General features: G+C 40.3%; 1 protein-coding gene across 5 annotated transcripts in view; it reads left to right on the forward strand.

Annotated features, from left to right (window-relative positions):
- The window catches only part of TJP1 (tight junction protein 1), a 539,980-nt gene that overhangs the window by 84,529 nt on the left and 436,185 nt on the right, over positions 1-19,266 (forward strand). For all 5 annotated transcript variants that reach the window (XM_040342798.1, XM_040342801.1, XM_040342802.1 and 2 more), the window contains exon 3: positions 7,930-7,983. In XM_040342798.1, coding sequence (XP_040198732.1) covers positions 7,930-7,983 — 54 coding nt within the window. The remainder of the gene's footprint in view (positions 1-7,929; positions 7,984-19,266) is intronic.

The following is a 19,266-nucleotide window of genomic DNA, read 5'->3' on the forward strand; positions in this document are numbered from 1 at the left end:
CCTGCACAATTTTTCTCTCTGCATAAAAAAAAATACAAATGCAGTGCAAATGCCCATTAAAGACTGAGAAATAAAACAGTTCTATGTGCAATACACACAGCGGGGCCTTTGAGCCCCTGATAATATTGCTATAAGCTGCCCAAAAAGCCCACTTAAGTGGCGTGTGCAAGAAAAAGCGTAACATGAGGTAATCCAAATGCCAGTGAAAAAAGTCAATGTGTACCACTTCTTAAGATCAGAATCAGAACAGTGGTAGTCTCCAGCATGGGATTGGCGACTTGGTTGTGACAGGTTAAAGGGGTTGTAAAGGTTCGTCTTTTATTTTCTAAATTGGTTCCTTTAAGCTAGTGCATTGTTGGTTCACTTACCTTTTCCTTCAATTTCCCTTCTACATGTTTTTTTTCTTTGTTTGAAATTCTCACTTCCTGTTTCTCCTCAGTAAGCTTTCCACCATCATCTGAGCGGTGGAAAGTCATTTAGAACAGCTTACTGAACACCTTACTGAGGAGGAACAGTAAGTGAAAAATTCAGACAAAGAAAACAAAGAAAAAAAACATTTACAAGGGAAATTTAAGGAAAAGGTAAGTGAACCAACAATGCACTAGCTTAAACAGCTGTCCTGGCAAAAAAAAAGTGTAGAAACAAGATTTTGGTGTTCCTCTCTTTTAAATAAGGCTTATCATAAAAGACAGCTGATACCCAGAGAAGCTTCCAGCTTACTATCTATCTCATTTACCACCAATGGTTTTCATTACAGAGCAAATAATATCTTAGACATATGGCTGAAGGCTAGGGAAATGCAAACATATGCTGTACATAATCTGGATTACAGAGAGCATCACCCAGAGGTTACTTACATTTAGCGGTTTCATGTTATGTACTGCATATTTAAAATGATGAATAATATTGTCGATCACCATGAATTTAATTAGTATATTTAAGATGATGAGAATATTACCAATCACCATGATTTTAATAATGAGTTTCTAACAACCAAATTTACTATTGTGATTAAAAAGGTGTTTTTTTTTTCATATTTTTATGTAGTTGGTTTGCTGTATAATGAATGTTGGCATGTTTTTCTGTCGAAATGTGCGTGTCGGTTAATTACTAAATGGGTATCAGAAATTTATTGAAACTGCAAAGAGATTGTCTGCCAAACAGGTGAATTATATGCTTCTTACTTAGCAGTTTTATCTGTCAAAAGAAGTATTTTAGTAAGTGCCTGTTTCCGAAGCATCATTTTTAAAGGGCCATTGTGGAGCTTCAAACCACAGTATGAACTATTAGCCAGACAGGTCTACTTATTGATGTTTTCAACCAAAATTGACAGTCAGAGCTCTCAGCTCAGAGCGGAGGGGAGAAGGTGCAGATGCGTGTGCCTGGCGACCGCGATGTCCGCCGGGCAACGGCGATCAACAGTCACGGAGACAGGGACGTGGAGCTCTGTGTGTAAACAATCTACTGTGTGTGACAATTACAGGGAGCTGTGATCAGTGTCCTGTCACTAGGAAGAATGGAGAAATGCTTGTTTACATCAGCATTTCCCCGTTCTTCCTCTCCGTGAGACGATCACGGGTATCCCTGCGGAGATCGAGTCCGCAGGACCCGCGGTCGGAGTCACAAAGCTTGCGGCGGGCGCATGCCGTTATATGTCGATCTGCCTAGCCGTGCCATTCTGCCGACATATAACGGCATGAGCCAGTCGTCAAGTGGTTAAAAAAGGCCTGGATACTTTCCTTAATGCACATAATATACTGTTACTGGATATTAATATTTATAGGTAAAATTGATCCAGAGAATATCCGATTGCCTGTTGGGGGATCAGGAAGGAATTTGTTCCCCCGCTGGAACAAATTGAATCATGCTTTATTGTTTTTTTTTTTATTATTTTTTTACTTTCTCTGGATTAACTGTGGGTATATAATTGTACAGTATATATGTAGGATTTCTATTTGTGATTGTTTTTTTTGTTTTGTTTTTCCTATGTTGGCTGAACTGGCTAGACTTGTAGCTTTATTCTTTCACATGAATTTTAAGAATGGGCACTCACTTGGTAGCGCCTTCTATTGGTTTGTGTAGCAGCGCCACCCAAGGGTATTTTAGGAAATTTATGTGTAACACCGAATTGACCATGTAGACCCTTTTCCACAGTTGTTTGACTTTAGGTCATGTCCACCATATATGTTTCATTCATGTCTCCTAGGTCTTAGCATCCCCTGAAGCATGTAGAAGGGTAGATAGGGAGGCATTTAGCAATTCTAGCTGGAGTAAAGTACCACTGGGACAAGACTTTGAAGGAGTTTTCTAAAGTTGTTACCTTACGGGAGGAATGGAATAATGCTTCTCAGATTTTATTCCTAGACGTTGTGGTTTGCCTGACATCAACGTCCTTTTCCCAGTTGAAGCAGTAAGATGGGGTACGCGAGTTAAGCCCTGTACACACGATCGGATATCTGATGGAATCTAATCCAATGGATTTATTTGTTGGATATCCGATGGAGCTGACTTTCATCAGTCTTGCCTACACACCATCGGTCAAAAATCCGACCGTGTCCAAACGCGGTGACGTAAAACACTATGACGTGCTGAGAAAAATGAAGTTCAATGCTTCCGAGCATGCGTCGACTTGATTATGACCATGCGTGGATTTTTGACCGATGGACTTCCACACATACGATCGTTTTTTTCTATCTTTTTTTAACCATAGGAAAATTTTAAAACATGTTCTATTTTTTTTCACCGATGGAAAACAAACTGATGGGGCCCACACACGATCGGTTTGTCCGATGAAAACGGTCCGTTTTCATCAGACAAACCGATCGTGTGTACAGGGCTTTAGAGTTGTTTAGTAAGGAGGAGTATAATAGAGAGATGAGGCCTTGTGTCTTTTTTCAACCAGATTAAAGCGGAGTTCCAGGCTCCTTCAGAAAAAAAAAAAGTCAGCAGCTACAAATTCTATAGCTGTTGACTTTTAATATTAGTATACTTACCTGTCCACGAATCCAGCGGAATCTTCACCCTAGCCGATTTTTCAATCAGCTTTCAGGTGCGGCTGCCACCGCCATTCTCGGGTGCGGGAAACCGATAGTAAACCCTTGTGGCTTCACAGCCGGTTCCCTAATGCTCATGAACGAAACATGCTGCACTTTGTGAATGGCCCCAAGGTGGGGGAGGGAGAAGGGGGCAGAACTTCTGGATGAGTTTGCCGCAGTGAAGTCAGCCAGAAGTGGGAATGGGCACCTATCAAAACCATGTACCCGCTTACCCCTGAAAAGTGCCAAATGTAGCAGCAGAGGAGGCAAATAAACAGAGCCTCCCCTTTTGGGTGGAGCTCCGCTTTAAATATGTAACTATGCTATTTTTTCACTAGAGCCTGAAGGAACAGCATGGTGACTGCTGTAATCACTAGCAACAATCTAGAAACTAGGGGGTGATTTAAAGCGGTGGTTCCCCCTTAAAAACAACTGCCCCCCCACATTCCATCACGATTAAGGCTCTTATTATTTTTTTCCTGCTGTACATACCTTAGTACAGCATATTCACCCGTGCATCCGGGTTGCGAGTCCCGCGGGAGTGGGCGTTCCTCACATGCTGTTGATTGACGTTTTGCCCAAAAACGAGCTCACCCCCCGTCGCGTAAGCCGCGTCACGATTGGCGTAAGGAGCCGAACGGCGATGCGCATGCGCAGTATAGCGCCGACTCGCCGTTCGGCTCCTTTCGCCAACCGTGACGTGGCTTACGCGACAGGGGGGAGCTCGTTTTTGGGCAAAACGTCAATCAACAGCATGTGAGGAACGCCCACTCCCGCGGGACTCGCAACCCGGATGCACGGGTGAATATGCTGTACTAAGGTATGTACAGCAGGAAAAAAATAATAAGAGCCTTAATCGTGATGGAATGTGGGGGGGCAGTGGAATAAGAAAAAGTCGTTTTTAAGGGGCAACCACCGCTTTAATAATGGCACATAGGCTGTTTACTTGACAAGGGAAGAGCTTAGTGAATGTGGCAAATTTTCACTTGCAAAGAATACCCAATCACGTGCAAAAAAAAGAAAACATTTTTGCTAGTACATAATTGGATTATGAAAGTCAACTGAGCATCAACTCAGTCACTAAGCTGTGGGAATAATTCACTTCCCTTGCAAAGTGAACAGTCTGTTTGCCTTTAGTAAATCAACCCCTAGAATTCAGTCTTTAGCCATTTCTAACCTCCTGATATAGAACTGGTTGCTAGGTTATGGCACATCATTGTCCTTTGTGTCTTGTTATTAGATGTGTCCTTTCGGGTTGATAAGCAGTACTTTTATTGCACAATAGCTCCTTTAATAGCTGGTTAAAGGATGACACAAATAATATACATTTCTTAGTAAAACAGTGTCTTCTTATGTGTACATGGCTTTCACATACACAGTGAGGTCATTGTTGTCTATTGGATTCTGTAAAAATAAATTGAAGCATATCCTGTTAAGGATCATTTCAGGGTGAGTTTGCTTTCATTTCAGAGAGAAAAAGATAGAAACATGAATCACCCAATGAAAAATCTTTAATGTAAGTCATTATAAGTAATTCATTCATTGCAGATCAGCAAAATTAGGACACTTTACGCTGCGGATTCAATCACAGCAATGGCAGAGCTTCATTTACATGAAACACTGGGCTTCTTATCTACCAGAGGCAGCTTCCAAACTAATAGTGTCTGTAGCTCGAGCAGTGTGTATTTTTCCAATGATTAAATAATATCTCTTTAATCTTCGGCTTTAATGCTGCAGTATTCTACAAGCTATACGACTAGGCAGTATTTTTTATAAGCAATTCCAAGACCTTCAAGGCAGCAGATGAGCCTGTGGTCCATATCATTGAAAATGGAAACCTTACAATATAGTTTGCACATAAAACAGGTTATGAATGTATATGTTTTACTGTGCCTGATGCTCAGCTTTGATAGGAAAGCATGGATTAGGAGCATATAAATATGCTTTCATAGAAAAAGTAGGTTCTTTGTCATGGCTGTACTTATTTTAAGTCCAGATTAAACCATTGAAAGATTAAAAGCAGTTCAATATAAAAGTCCGTCATGATTTTCATTAGAAGAAGTACTGCTGCCGAAAATAAACTGTCAAAAATAACAAAGAGTATCAAATGGGTAAATCAAATTGTGTTTCTTTTTTTTCTTTTTATGGGAAATAAAAAAATAATATATTGGTTGTGAGGTCACCGATTTAAGGCATTAAACTTTAATGTAAGATGTGTGACCCTTTAAACTTTTAGGTTGAAGCGCATTTGCGGTGTGTTCACAGTTGAATTGTCAATTTTGATATATTGTTATTGGAGCTATAATTTCACTAGGAACCAGTGACATCACTGAGTAACAAAGAACATGGGGTTAATGTGATAAAAAGCAGTGATGTGCCTGGAAAGAAATGCAATTTAGCTTTTAGCAATAGCCTTGAGTAGAAAATAAAATGAAAGATGGATTTCAGTTTTTATGGGTTGTTGTTGTTTCATCCTGTGTTAGGCCTCGTACACACGACCGAGGAACTCGTCGGAAAAGACACATCGTTTTCCTCGACGAGTTCCTTGTTAGGCTTGTCGAGGAACTCGACAAGCTTGCTTTGCGTACACACTGTCAAGACAAAATCTCCTCGTTCTCAAACGCAGTGACGTACAACACATAAAATGGCCGGGGAAGTTCGATTCCACTGGCCCACCCTTGGGGGTGCTTTTGCTAATCTCATGTTACTGCGTGTTAAGTAAAAGTTTGGTCGGAGATAATTTGCACTTTTCATTCTGTTACAGCGTGAAAAATGTGTTATCTCCATTACAAATGCTACTTTTACTCCCGTCTCATACTTTATTCTGAGCATGCAAGGGTTTCTTAGCATACACACCATTGTGTTTCTCGTAGAAAACCAGCCCGACGAGGAACACAACGAGGAAATTGAGACTCCCGTCGAGGAAAAAGAGAACTTGTTCTCTTTTTTCCTCGTCAAGTTCCTCAACGGTTTCCTCGATGATAAACGTACACACGACCGGTTTCCTCTGCAAAAAAGCTCTCCCACCAAGTTTCTTGATGGATTCTGTTGAGTTTCTCGGTCGTGTGTACGATGCCTCAAACTCTTGTTAAAGCGGAGCCCCAGTCATTGTTTTTTTTTTTTTTTAAAGTACCCCTGTGATAGTCGCAGCCTATGTCATGCACATTGGCATAAACTGCATATGCAATCATTTGTGTCCCTTGTAAATGCAATGTTGCTCACTGTCTCCTCTTGATTCTGTAAGCATCCATCATCAGTGTGAGCCTCTGAAGCCTGGTTGGACTTTTTCCGGGATACGGTGTAGCTGGCTACCCAGCATGCACCTCCCGATCTTGCGCCTGCACAGTGTGAAGAAAGCGAGGCGCACTTGCCAAGACACGGAGGATGCCTGTTGACTGCTAGGATTGATGACACATATATTCCGGGAGCCAACGGGTGGGATGATATGACGTACCTTGCTGCAGCGAGGTAATACGGAAGTGCAGCACTTCAGAAAGTCTAAAGCTATTTAAACATTGAAAAAAAAAATCCCAAACCTTCATGGCACAGTGGTAAGCAATGCCTGGGGCCAAAATGAAAAAAATAATAATAGTGGAACGCCACTTTAAAGTGTTTGGATAGCCAAAACTATTTTTTTTACACGCTTTAAAGCTGTTGTACCTAGAAACCGGAATGTGTCTTTTGTCTATAACTAGTTTGTTGTAATTTGATCAGGTGATTATCATACAAAATGGCTATTTTGTATTTATGTATAGGTGACAGGTGGCATTTATTTGCAATCCGTCTCCAAATATACCCCCCAACTCACAGAATGGGTCATTATTGGTCAAGTGCTGTTATATTTACTGTGCTCCTTTCCTGGAACTGACAGAAAAAATACTCCCATACCTGCTTACTAAATGAGTAATAAGGCTAGGCTCACATTGTTGCACTGCAGTAATGCATGTACATTGATATGTTCCTCCATGAGCTAAGTTGCAACACGTTAAGGCAGCAAATGTATTTCAGTGGGCTCCCTACCACACCAAATTGTACGAAAAAGTGTCATGTACTATTTTTTGCAATTCAGCATACCACAACACATGAAAATACATTACTGTTTGTTGTGGTGCACCGCAATAGAAAAGTGAGTTTACGTTCCATTAAAGAGGAATTCCAGATTACACCTAACTAGCCTTCCCCTCCTAGTTATGCTGACTAACCTGAGTAAATTTTTTTTATATACTTACCTTATTTCAACCCGTTCCAGTACGATGTCAGCCTGTGGTGGCTGCAGGGGGGAAGAGGGAGCACCAACAACGGATGGTCCATGGGAGCCTATGGGTGATGTCACCACTTAAGGCTTTACCAGCAGTTGTTGAGCATTCTCTCCATTCCCCTGCAGCTTCCACTGGCTGGCACAGGGGAGATCATGTGACCAGACAAGAGCAAGTAGAAAATAGGTAATTATATATATCTATGTTACAGAGGTTAGTTAGCATAGGTGTTAGGATGGGGAGGTGACAGTTTTAAGGCTAGTTAGGTTTAATCTGGAATTCCACTTTAAGAACAATGGCTCCGCAGCCCACCAACGCACATAACACACAGTTTTGTGCATTACCGCAGTGCAAAAGTGTGAACCGATTGGAGGCACGCAGTTAAATGTCTCCCGTTGCCACCTCCTACCTCTTGGGTATGCATTGAGCACCAGAGGTTTTCTCCAACTTTCATTATTTCATCCTGCAATGCAGTAGTGCTTTTCCATTGTCTTGTTGTTTTATTAGAATTTTGTGTATTCATTGCACTGCACTGAATACTGCTTTGTCCTGTTTCTCCCTCAGTAATTAATTCTGATGTTCTCTTTGCCTCTCTGTTTCTTCACTAACTGTTTGTTTCTAATGCATTTTCTGACAAGGATATGCTGCATTGTGAATCCGCAGACATGATGGGAGACTTCCAAGCTCAGCAGGTGCGTAAGTACATAACATTTGTCAACAGATGCAGTTTTTGGGGACAAGTGACTCTGTTGTTTCAATTGGGCTGGCTCTGTATACTGATTTGAAATTGTGTTACTTATTTGAGGTGGATCGCTGGGAATTAGAGTAGGCTGTTTAGCGTAGCTGTACAGTTATAAATGAATTACCGCAGTGATTATATATATATATATATATATATATATATATCTCAAATATCTTAACCAAATATTTTAGTTAATATTTAGTAATATTTTACTAATATCTATTTTAGTTAACCAAATATTTTATTTGGCATATCATAACTGTATGGGACAAAAAACAACAATTAAATCACTATCAAGAGCATGTCACTGGGATAGAAGATGATCATATTTTGAATTTGTGGTCTTTATTTTTACTTTTTTCGTATTTGTTACCTATTCTTTCTTTTAAGAAACATGATTTTTTTTATGTGTTACTAGATAAATAAACTAAAAACTGGGTAACACATGATATTATTACATGTTTATACAATCCCATGTATAAATTGCTGTGTTATTGAACTGTATTGTTGTACAATTTACCATGGCATGAACGGGATCATTTAAGTTCCATGGTAACAAAGAAAAACAATGTTCCGGTTGCTGGAGATCTTACCATATGTTCTTCATTTGGTGACGTAGTACGTTTTCCCTAATAACAGTTAATTACTGCAAAAAACATAACAAGACAGTCCTAACTGACCGTCAATATTTTGCGTGTGCGTCTAGGTGCAAGGCAGGATTCCATGCCATTTTTGCCTTTTCTATTTAGTGGGTTTCACTATGCAATAGCAGAGCCCTCTACCCATAAAGCCCTCGCTAATGACGGTTTAATCTGCTAGCACTTAGCAAACGTGTCTCTTCATGGATGTGTTCACTAAGTTCACTCTGGGTTTTGAAACAACTTTTAGAGCCGACATTCTTTAGATTCATATTTTAAAGACTTAAAAAATAACACTTTAAGTGTAAACTAAGCTAGAACTAAAGGTAAACATGAAATTGTAAATTTAGTGCGCATATACGATCATTGTAGAAAAAAAAATGTATTGCTTAAACTGTGTTGCACCTAATTAACTTTGATTAGATGACTTAATTAGATTTTCATTATTTCCTGCATCCCCAATTGCATTTTAAATATGTCTGACAATGAGATTGCCTTCATTGACTGCTGAGAGGAGAAAGAAGGCAGAGAGAAGCAGATAGAAAAATCCAATTGGCAGCTCCTAAAGATATTGGGGGAATTCAATAATGCTGCTGCACAACCTTTCTGGTGTTAATCCCTCTTGTTAATGTATTGCGCAAAAGTCATGAAGCATCTGCTCACTTTTGTTTCTGACGACTTCAGGTTATTCTAAAATGTCCAAAATATGCGTAAACAAACATAAAAACATAAATAATGAGTCTTTGTGATGATTAAAAGTTTTAAAAAAAACTGTCAAATTTCTATGAGCAAAATCAGAAGTCCAAATAGAAAAGTCAAAAATCCAGTGTGAAAATCAAAACTTAATCCCAAATGATAAGTTGCATAAAGACCACCACCAGAAACCCAAAAGGGTATGCGCTCACCCCATGGATGGGCCCTTATAACAGGCACCAGTAAAGCTTTTAACTGCACTAAAAAATCTCAAATAGCAAAAATCCCATGGATGTACTAAACACTCCCGAAAACCAATAGCCCAGCTAAGAACGGCATTTAAATGCTAATAATAAAAAAAGCTGTGTGCACTCTCATTTAAAAATGGTAGCAAGCAGATAAAATGAATGAAAGTACCAAGCTGCCATCTCGACTCACATCCAAGCATAAATGTGTAGTCAAGCCGAGATCTGTAAGAGCCACCATACAGTGCATACAGTTTTTTAATAATAAAAAGTGTTTAAACAGTGAACACTATAAAGATCTTCTCCTTTTGAGGTGGCCTTTTGATTGGAGGTCGTGTTTGATGTTGAAAACACAGGAAATTAGGGCCCACCCATGAGATGAGTGCATACCCCTTTGGCCTTGTACACACGACCGAGGAACTCGTTGTAAATGAAACATTGTTTTCCTCGACGAGTTCCTTGTTAGGCTTGTCGAGAATCTTGACAAGCTTTCTTTGCATACACACTGTCAAGACAAAATCTCGTCGTTCTCAAACGCGGTGACATTCAACACGTACAACGGCACTATAAAGGGGAAGTTTGATTCCACTGGCACAACCCTTGGGGCTGCTTTTGCTAATCTCATGTTACTGCGTGTTAAGTAAAAGTTTGGTATGAGACGATTCGCGCTTTTCAGTCTGTTACAGCGTGACGAATGTTCTATCTCCATTACGAACGCTACTTTTAATGAAGGTGCTCTCCCATGTCATACTTTATTCTGAGCATGCACGGGTTTCTAAGCATACACACGAACGTGTTTCTCGTTGTAAACCAGCCCGAAGAGAAACACGACGAGGAAATTGAGACTCCCGACGAGGAAAAAGAGAACAGTTTTCTCGACGAAAAACATACACACGGCACACTCGGCAAAAAAGCTCTGCCACAAATTTTCTTGATGGATTCTGTCAAGAAAAACGGTCGTGTGTACGAGGCCTATGGGTTTCTGGTGGTGCTCTTCAGACAACTTATGATTTTGGATTGAGATTCACTTTTTACACTGAGTTTTGGACTTTTCTAATTAGACTTTTGTTAACGGAACTTTGAGCTCAGGTTTTCGATTGTAATCATCACAAGGTTTTTTATTGATTGCTATATTTTGGTCAGCGCTGCACTATATACATTAGATTTATTCACATTACCTACACTGATGTTCTTGCAGTGTACACATATATTTTTAGTTGCACAAATTCATTCTAAATTTATAGTTCTAAAAGGTGGCACCTTAACATTGTGGCACAACCTGCACAAAATTCTAAATGAAATACGGACAGCTCTTATCTTACGAAAGTGAACCTAATTGAGACCAACTCTCTTTTGGTGTAAAGAAAGAGACCCTGGTGCAGACAGATATTACGAAAGTGTCTCGTGTGTGTTCTAAACATCCTGCAGCATGCGTCAAATTCAAGTACAAGTTCTAGACAGGTATATGATATATTTGGTACACGCTACTTTATTATTAGAACACACATGGGACAGTTTTGCAAATGTCTGCACCAGTCTTAATGTATTTCAGGGACTAAAGTGTTTGTTAACCCACATGTCTTACTTTATATAATCTGCTTGGTCTCCTAATGATATGTCCCGGACGGTGTGTGTGTGTTGTATATAAAAAAAAATCTGTATATATCTTATCTGTGAGCGCTGATCAGTGGTCGCGTGATGCGCCGCATATCTCCTCTCCCCATCTGAAAGATGCAGCGAGAGGGGCCAGGATTCCCACAGCTGATGTCAGTCTGGAGGGGAGGAGGAGAAGGCCACCACGTAAGGTGAACGCTGATCAGCGCTCACAGATAAGGTATATACAGCTTTTTTTTATACGCCACACACAGAGGGGGACATATCATTAGGAGACAGAGTAGATTATATAAAGTAAGACATGTTATTAAAGCAGCAGCAGGGTGGGCAGGGGAGAAGGGGGATGAACCCTGACACAGGAGCAGACAGGCAGCAAGGGGAGGGGGGGAGGACACAAGAGCCGATAGGAGAGACACCACAATGTCAGGGCTCAGCAGCCATGATTACTGTGGTCACTTTACATAGGGAAGGGGAGAAACTGGCAGGATCAGCCTGTTTTTTTAGGGGTTACAGGGGTCAGAATGACATAGCACAAGCACTGTGTCATATAACATGCTTTACAGGAGCAGGATCCTTTTTTTTGGGGGGTTAACATACGCTTTAAATTTTAGGTTCAAGGGCCCCCTGTGCCACCCGCTAACTAGACAACTTAATAAGAGCCTTGAAATGCATATCTGTTCACCACACATTGAATTTGGCTTGCGCAATGATCCCCTTCTATTTGAATTTCTGTGCTGCTGCAGTGCTTTGTATGAGACCTAGGTGCTAATTGGCTACTTAGGCAAAGGCATGAATCGATGTCTCTGCTTTACAAAGAACTCCCATCAGCCATCAGGAAGAACTAGAAAAAGCGGAGAATGAAAGTGCTGGTTGGACCCAGGGTGACCTCTCCAGCAAAATGGTAGCACAACTTTTAAGTAGTGTTGTGTTGAGGCATATTGCAGGAAGTGAAGTTGTGTTTATAAAAATGAAAATGGGCATTTGCATGTTTATAGTTTAACTTAGTTAGTTGTAAATGTCAGTGATATTTAAGTACCTTATACCTCGTCACCCCCCCCCCCCCCCCCCCCCCCACCTCCTGAAATTTAAAGTTCTAGCATGATCCTTTGCTGATTTTCATGTCATTCAGCCATGTAGTATACATGGCAGAATTTTTTTTTTAACAATATATATTTTTCCATTAGTGTAGACATGCCCGATGTTTTAAAAACATCGGGAATGTCTACACTAATGGAAAAATATATTTGCAAATTAGTTGGTAATAATATACATTCTTGCACAACAAAAAAATGTTGCACATTCTGCAAAAGATCTGCAGCCATGTACACTGCTGAGCTGTGCATTTTGGAGAAAGTCAGTGTAGTTTTCGCATGCTCTGTGAGTTATCAAATTCCTTATGAAGCAACATATATGACTCACGTTTTTTTACCATGAAAGTAATAGAAGTGAACCATAGTAAAAATGCAGGCACAGGCAGCTGTTTAATTGTTAATATTGTTTAATCTTTGGACACTTTTCCACGCTGGAAGCACTTTGTAGATCAGTTGTTGTACATTTAATTGTAAATTCCACCAAGTTTAAATCCCCAGTTTAAAGAAGATTTACAGTTTTAAATCTTTCTGTAAAAGCATCTAACAGCTTCACACAAGACCAGTGCGATTTGTGTAAATTGCTGTTGGCATAAAATATTACTGATGAATGAATTTAAAGCCACACTGAAATGGTGATAATTGGGTTGAACAATGGTTAATCGTTGACATCGGGCATGTATGAGCAACCTAATGTCGCGTACACACGATCGGAATTTCCGACAACAAATGTTCGATGGGAGCTTGATGTCAGAAATTCCGACCGTGTGTAGGCTCCATCGGACATTTGCTGTCGGAAATTCCAACCAAAAAAATTTGAGAGCTGGATCAAATTCTGATCGTGTGTACACAATTTCTATGCACAAAATTCCACGAATGCTCGGAATCAGGCAGAAGAGCCGCACTGGCTATTGAACTTTGTTTTTCTTTTTCTTTTTTTTGTGTATTTTGTGCGTGTACTCGAGAGAGGAGCCGGACTGCAGGAGTTGGGAGTAGGCAGGCCTCCCCCAGAGGCAATCTGACACCTTTCTCCATGCCCCGGGTGGCAATGGTGGGTGTGTGAGGGGAGGGGGTCCTCCCACACAGCCCGCCCTACCTGCTCCATTTTGAAGCCCAACGGGGCAGAGAGACTCCCTATAAGGGAGTGAGAGGATCTAGTCCTTCGCCTCTCTTTTTAGAGACCGCATGGTCAAAGTGCGTGCATGTTAACCCAATTTCGAGTGCGTGTAAGTGTGGTGGTTTTTGTGGGAGGGGGGTGGGCGTACTAAGCGCAGGCTTACCTCGCATAGCACACCCACCAGGAGCCGGGCTGAAACCACCAAACTCAATTCACATGTAGCTGAGACCGGGATCCGAACCCCTAGCTGCAGAGGTGAATGGCTTGTCAGCGCAGTGCCAATCGCGTTGAGCCACCGCAGCTCCCTGAACTTTGTTTTTCTCAGCTCGTTGTACGTCATCGCATTTCTTGTTGTTCGGAATTTCCGACAACATTTGTGTGACCGTGTGTAGGCAAGACAAGTTTGAGCCAACATCCGTTGGAAAAAAATCCACGGTTTTGTTGTTGGAATGTTCGATCGTGTGTACGCGGCATAAGTGTGATTATAGACAGATTTCTCTATGGTGAGAGACCTGCCTGTTTTCTCTTGGTTTATATAGGGAGTGGTTGGCCTTTTAAATTGAGTAATTGACTATTGACCTAGGTAGATGTTTTTTTCCCTATATTTATATTGGTCGGCAATTGCACATGAGCAGTACAGCTTGCTGGCTCCATTTCCTTAAAAAAATACTGCCAAGTGCTGCACAACTTGAAAGAAGTTATTCTTTACTTTTAAATTACACATACACTTAAAGCGGAGTTCCAACCACAATTAGCATTTTTTAAATGTATGTCCTTTCATCCTGCGTTTTTATAATATAAATCTGGTCACTTACTATTTTACAATCCGCCGCCGATCCGCATAGATATTCAAAAAATATAGTTTATAAAACTATATCTACACCGTTGCCATTTTGCTTGTGGGCATTGTGAAGCCTACAGGCACTTACTTCCTGGAAGTCTTGGATGGGGAGTGATAATTGGACAGCGCACTGCATCCTGGGAAATGATGACACACATTTCCCAGGAGCATTAGAGGGAGATGATGTCAGAATCCTAGGTGGTTTCAAAGGCAGATTTCGTGGGATCGCATAGCAACAGGCATTTCCAGATGAGTAAAAAAAAAAAAATGTTCTTTTTTTTTTTTCTTTTTTAGTCGTAAGCTACAGTTTAAAGCAAAATTGTTTTTTTTGATGGAACCTCCACTTTAAGTGTAAGTACAGTGCAAAGAAACAGGGTGATTTCATTTTCTGCTTGCACACTACTTTCACCCCAGTTGCTCCAATCACAACCCCATTAAAATGACATACATTATATCATGTATGATGGTCCCTCTCCATCCTCCTATATGGAATAGCATGAGAGTTCAATCCCCAAGCCAGAGTGCTGTCATATGGAGTCAAGAAAATGTACTAAGCTCTATGTAAGTAGGCTAAATTGGAGTTTACACAGGAACTTTTTCTCTTTGCTCTCACTTGTCAACTCAATAGCTTGTGGAGAGGCACTTAATAAAACTGTTGTTTTTCCCTGCATTGTCAAAGTTCAGGTTCACTTTAAACCTTCTTCCACTCTGCAAAAAATAAATAAAAAATGGACCACACATACAGGAGAAAGCTTGTTCCCTTTTCATTTGACTCAAATTGGAAAACCTCTACATCGTAGGATATTCATGTTATTGGTGTTTGGCCAAATCTGTTGAACAAAATGCTTATATCTGTTGCATAACTTACATTTAGGCTCCATGCACACTGAGGCCTCGTACACACAACCGTTTTCCTCGACAGAATCCATCAAGAAACTTAGTGGCAGAGCTTTTTTGCCGAGGAAAACGGTCGTGTGTATGTTTTTCATCGAGAAAACTGGCGAGGAACTTGACGAGAAAAAAGTTCTCTTTTTCCTCGACGGGAGTCTAAATTTCCTCGTCGTGTTCCTCGTCGGGCTGGTTTTCGACGAGAAACACGTTCGTGTGTATGCTAAGAAACCCGCGCATGCTCAGAATAAAGTATGAGACGGGAGCGCACCTTCAGTAAAAGTAGCGTTTGTAATGGAGATGGCACATTTGTCAGGCTGTACCAGTCTGAAAAGTGCAAATCATCTCTTACCAAACTTTTACTTAAGACGCAGTAACATGAGATTAGCAAAAGCAGCCCCAAGGGTTGTGCCAGTGGAATCAAACTTCCCCTGCTGTTGTATGTGTTGTACGTCAACGCGTTTGAGAACGAGGAGATTTGGTCTTGACCGTGTGTACGCAAAGAAAGCTTGTCAAGTTTCTCCACAAGCTTGACAAGGAACTCGTCGAGGAAAACGATGTTTCATTTACGACGAGTTCCTCGGTCGTGTGTACGAGGCCTGAGCTTAAAAAAATGTATTTTCTCTTAGGCTCCATGCACACTGCAATAAAAAACGTTGCTTCTACAGGAGTTTTGTGTTCTGCCTGTAGAAGCATCTCAATGTTATCCTATGTGTCCATGCACATTAGGACGTTAAGAGGCATATTTTGAGAACAACGTTTAGAGGCAGGAAAAAAAACCCTTTTTTTTTGCGTTTCTGATTGGATCTCACTGGCAGAAAAAACGTTAAACTCGTCTAAACGTTGCACAAAAAAATGCTCTATATGGACGTTTTTTACTCCAAAGAGAAAAGAAATTTTTTTAAGCCTAGTGTGCATGGAGCCATAGGAGTAAAAAACGCTCATATAGAGCATTTTTTGTACAAAGTTTAGACGACTTTAGGGGAGTTTTAATTATTTTCTGCCTCCAAGCTCAAATCAGAAACGCAAACCAGAAGTTTTTTTTTTCTACCTCTAAATTTTAAGCTCAAAATATGCCTGTAAATGTCCTAATGTGCATGGACACATAGGATAACATTAAAGGGGTGGTTCCCCTAAAAATAAACTTTTAACATTGCTTTTCCCACATTAATTACGATTAGAATCGGCTGGTTTTATTAAAAAAAAAAACGTCCGTACATACCATTCGCTATATTCGTTATCGCCGCCACTTCCGGGTACGATGCTGGCGGTGGGCGTTCCTAATTGATGGACAGGCATCCGACCGACGCATACATCGCGTCACGAGATGCCGAAAGAAGCCGAACGTCGGTGCGCATGCGCCGTATAGAGCTGCACCGACGTTCGGCTTCTTTCGGCATCTCGTGACGCGATGTATGCGTCGGTCGGATGCCTGTCCATCAATTAGGAACACCCACCGCCAGCATCGTACCCAGAAGTGGCGGTGATAACGAATATAGCGAACGGTATGTACGGACGTTTTTTTTTTTTTATAAAACCAGCCGATTCTAATCGTAATTAATGTGGGAAAAGCAATGTTAAAAGTTTATTTTTAGGGGAACCACCGCTTTAAGTTGCTTCTACAGGCAGAAAACAAAACTCCTGTAGAAGCAACATTTTTAAGCCAGTGTGCATGGAGCCTTAACAAGCATCCTGAGAAACACGGGATTCCCAAATAAAGGCCTGTGTTTTTTTAAAAGAAGACATGCTTGCTGCCTTATGGAGAATATTTAGCCTAGTCATTGAATTAATCTCCAACGTCCTGACAACTAAAAATAAAGAATGGAGCTAGACACCAGCAAATAACTTTTTTGAAGTGTAGATTATTTCAGTCCAGTGATTTGGCATGTGTTGGTGCATTCCTCTTGTGTTGTTGAATAGTTTCATCTCTCCCATAAAAGCCACAATAAATAGACGGAAAGAACTTTTTCTCATGTTTATCTTCAATATTGGAATGTTAATTAGCATTTACTTTGTTTTCACCTTTCTGGCAAAGCTGTCACGCAGTTTATACTTGTGCAATAAATGTAATTACTGGCAGCCTGTGATTAAACATGGCCTTCCGAGGTGTCTGAGATATCAGCCCAGAAAGCCTAGGCTTACTTGTTTTAAGAGCGTGTCTTTCCAAGTGAGAAAACGTTAAAATAAACCTTAAACAGGTGGAGGGCAGATGTGAGGCTGTTTCCAGACATAATAGAAGAAATGGCATCATTTTAAGCAAATTGTGAGGAAATTGAGACAGGAAAAATCCTCTCATGAAAAGTGGGAATCTGAAGAAGTGTGGGAGCAGCTCACTGTATCAAAGTATTTTCCATTTGTGATTCTTTATGGTAGAATAATACCAGATAATAGGCCCTATGTGTAAATAATGTAGTAGTTTAATGTGCAGGCCTTTGGCGGCGGTACCTGGCCACGTGTTTATACCCTACGCCACTTCCGGTCCATCTGGATACCGCTAATGGCCAGTGGAACGCATGCCACCACGGAGGGGGGAGAGCATTGCATCAAGACAAGCCTGCAGCCCCAGTGCCGGGATAGGCACTTTTTATGTAAGAAGCCACTCAGCTAACGTTTTATATTCTTAAACTTCGAGGAAGAGGTATCGTACACACTCCTGTCAATTGATATGCGTGCAGGGATTATCCTGCTCAAGTTAATTTTGACTATCTTTTTAAATATGGTTGGGATTCGAACCAACGACCCTAGTGTTGCTAGGCAGAAGTGTAGTCAGAGATTCTGGTCATCCTACTCACCACTGAAATTACCCTGTAAGCCAAATTAAGTCTTACTCAGGCTATAAAATATCTCTTTAGCTACAAAGCTACAAACTGACAGCTGTTTGTAGTTTTAAGGGAAAAAATACACAGTTTAAAGACATTTGTCTTAGTTATAGATCAGTTGTGTGTAGAAGTACTAACAATTATGTCATAATATAGAATATTGTGATGGCAGTGTAAATGTTCACTGTCATTTTTTGTCAACAAATGTGCGTCTCATTGGTGGTTTTGAAGTAGAATTGACTATTTATACAATAGGCTCATTATTCCTAAAGTTGCAGCTCTTCTTCATTATTCATACTTTTATAGTTTCAATGTATGCAACAAAATACATGTTTCCTAAATACACAAACACTGCAAAGGCACAATTTCTTAATTCTTTACTATGAAGTAAACTTTTTACAAATATACAAATAATTACTTTGCATATGAACATGCATTGAATCAACTGGACAGAAATAAAAATACAGGATAGCAGCACAATGGTTAACGCGTTTCACACAGAATGCACTTAGTCACCATGCTGCTATTCTGTATTTTGGGTCTGTGATGTCTGTATTATCTGTATTATCTAGGTTTTAATCAATAAGGCTTGCATTTCTCTGAAGATTGGAGTGCGCCCAAAAAAAATGCATTTCTGGTGATTTGATGAAGGGAGTCACCACCTCATTCACCAAGCCCTGGAGTAAATGCAAAATGCAACTTCCCTTGTAAAGTAAATGGTCTATTTGCCTTTAGCAAATGAACCCCCAAAAAAATTGATATATGGCATGATTAAGTGCAGAAAGCAATAAAGAAATAAATATATACTTGAGATGACATGCATATACATTGCGGCACATTGTGTCCGAGCCTCTACATATACTGTATAAGAGCCAGCAAACAGTGATGGGGCTCTTAGTACAGTTTAGTATCTAGAGAGGACTGGCAGATACGTATTTTACACACAGCAATCTGCTTGAACCCATCCATACGCACATGTGTTTTTAAATTAAATTACATGTGCTTTTATTGATTTCTAGCAAAATACATCTGCGTTAAATCGGAGAAGTGTGAATGGGCCCCATGCACATCTAGCTCCACCATGGTCTTCAAGGATATCTAACTTAATGCATTTACTGAACGTCCACAAGGGATCACATTAACCAGTAATATTATTTCACCTCTGATTCAGTGAAGCAATATAACAAACATTTAAAATTAATGCATCTCATTTTCAGATTTGAGATTTTTTTTTTTATATATAGAGTTGGATAAAAACTAAAATGTATTTTTTTCTATATCTGAGAACCA

The sequence above is a fragment of the Rana temporaria genome, chromosome 3, assembly GCF_905171775.1.
Source record: "Rana temporaria chromosome 3, aRanTem1.1, whole genome shotgun sequence".
Classification (NCBI taxonomy): Eukaryota; Metazoa; Chordata; class Amphibia; order Anura; family Ranidae; genus Rana; species Rana temporaria.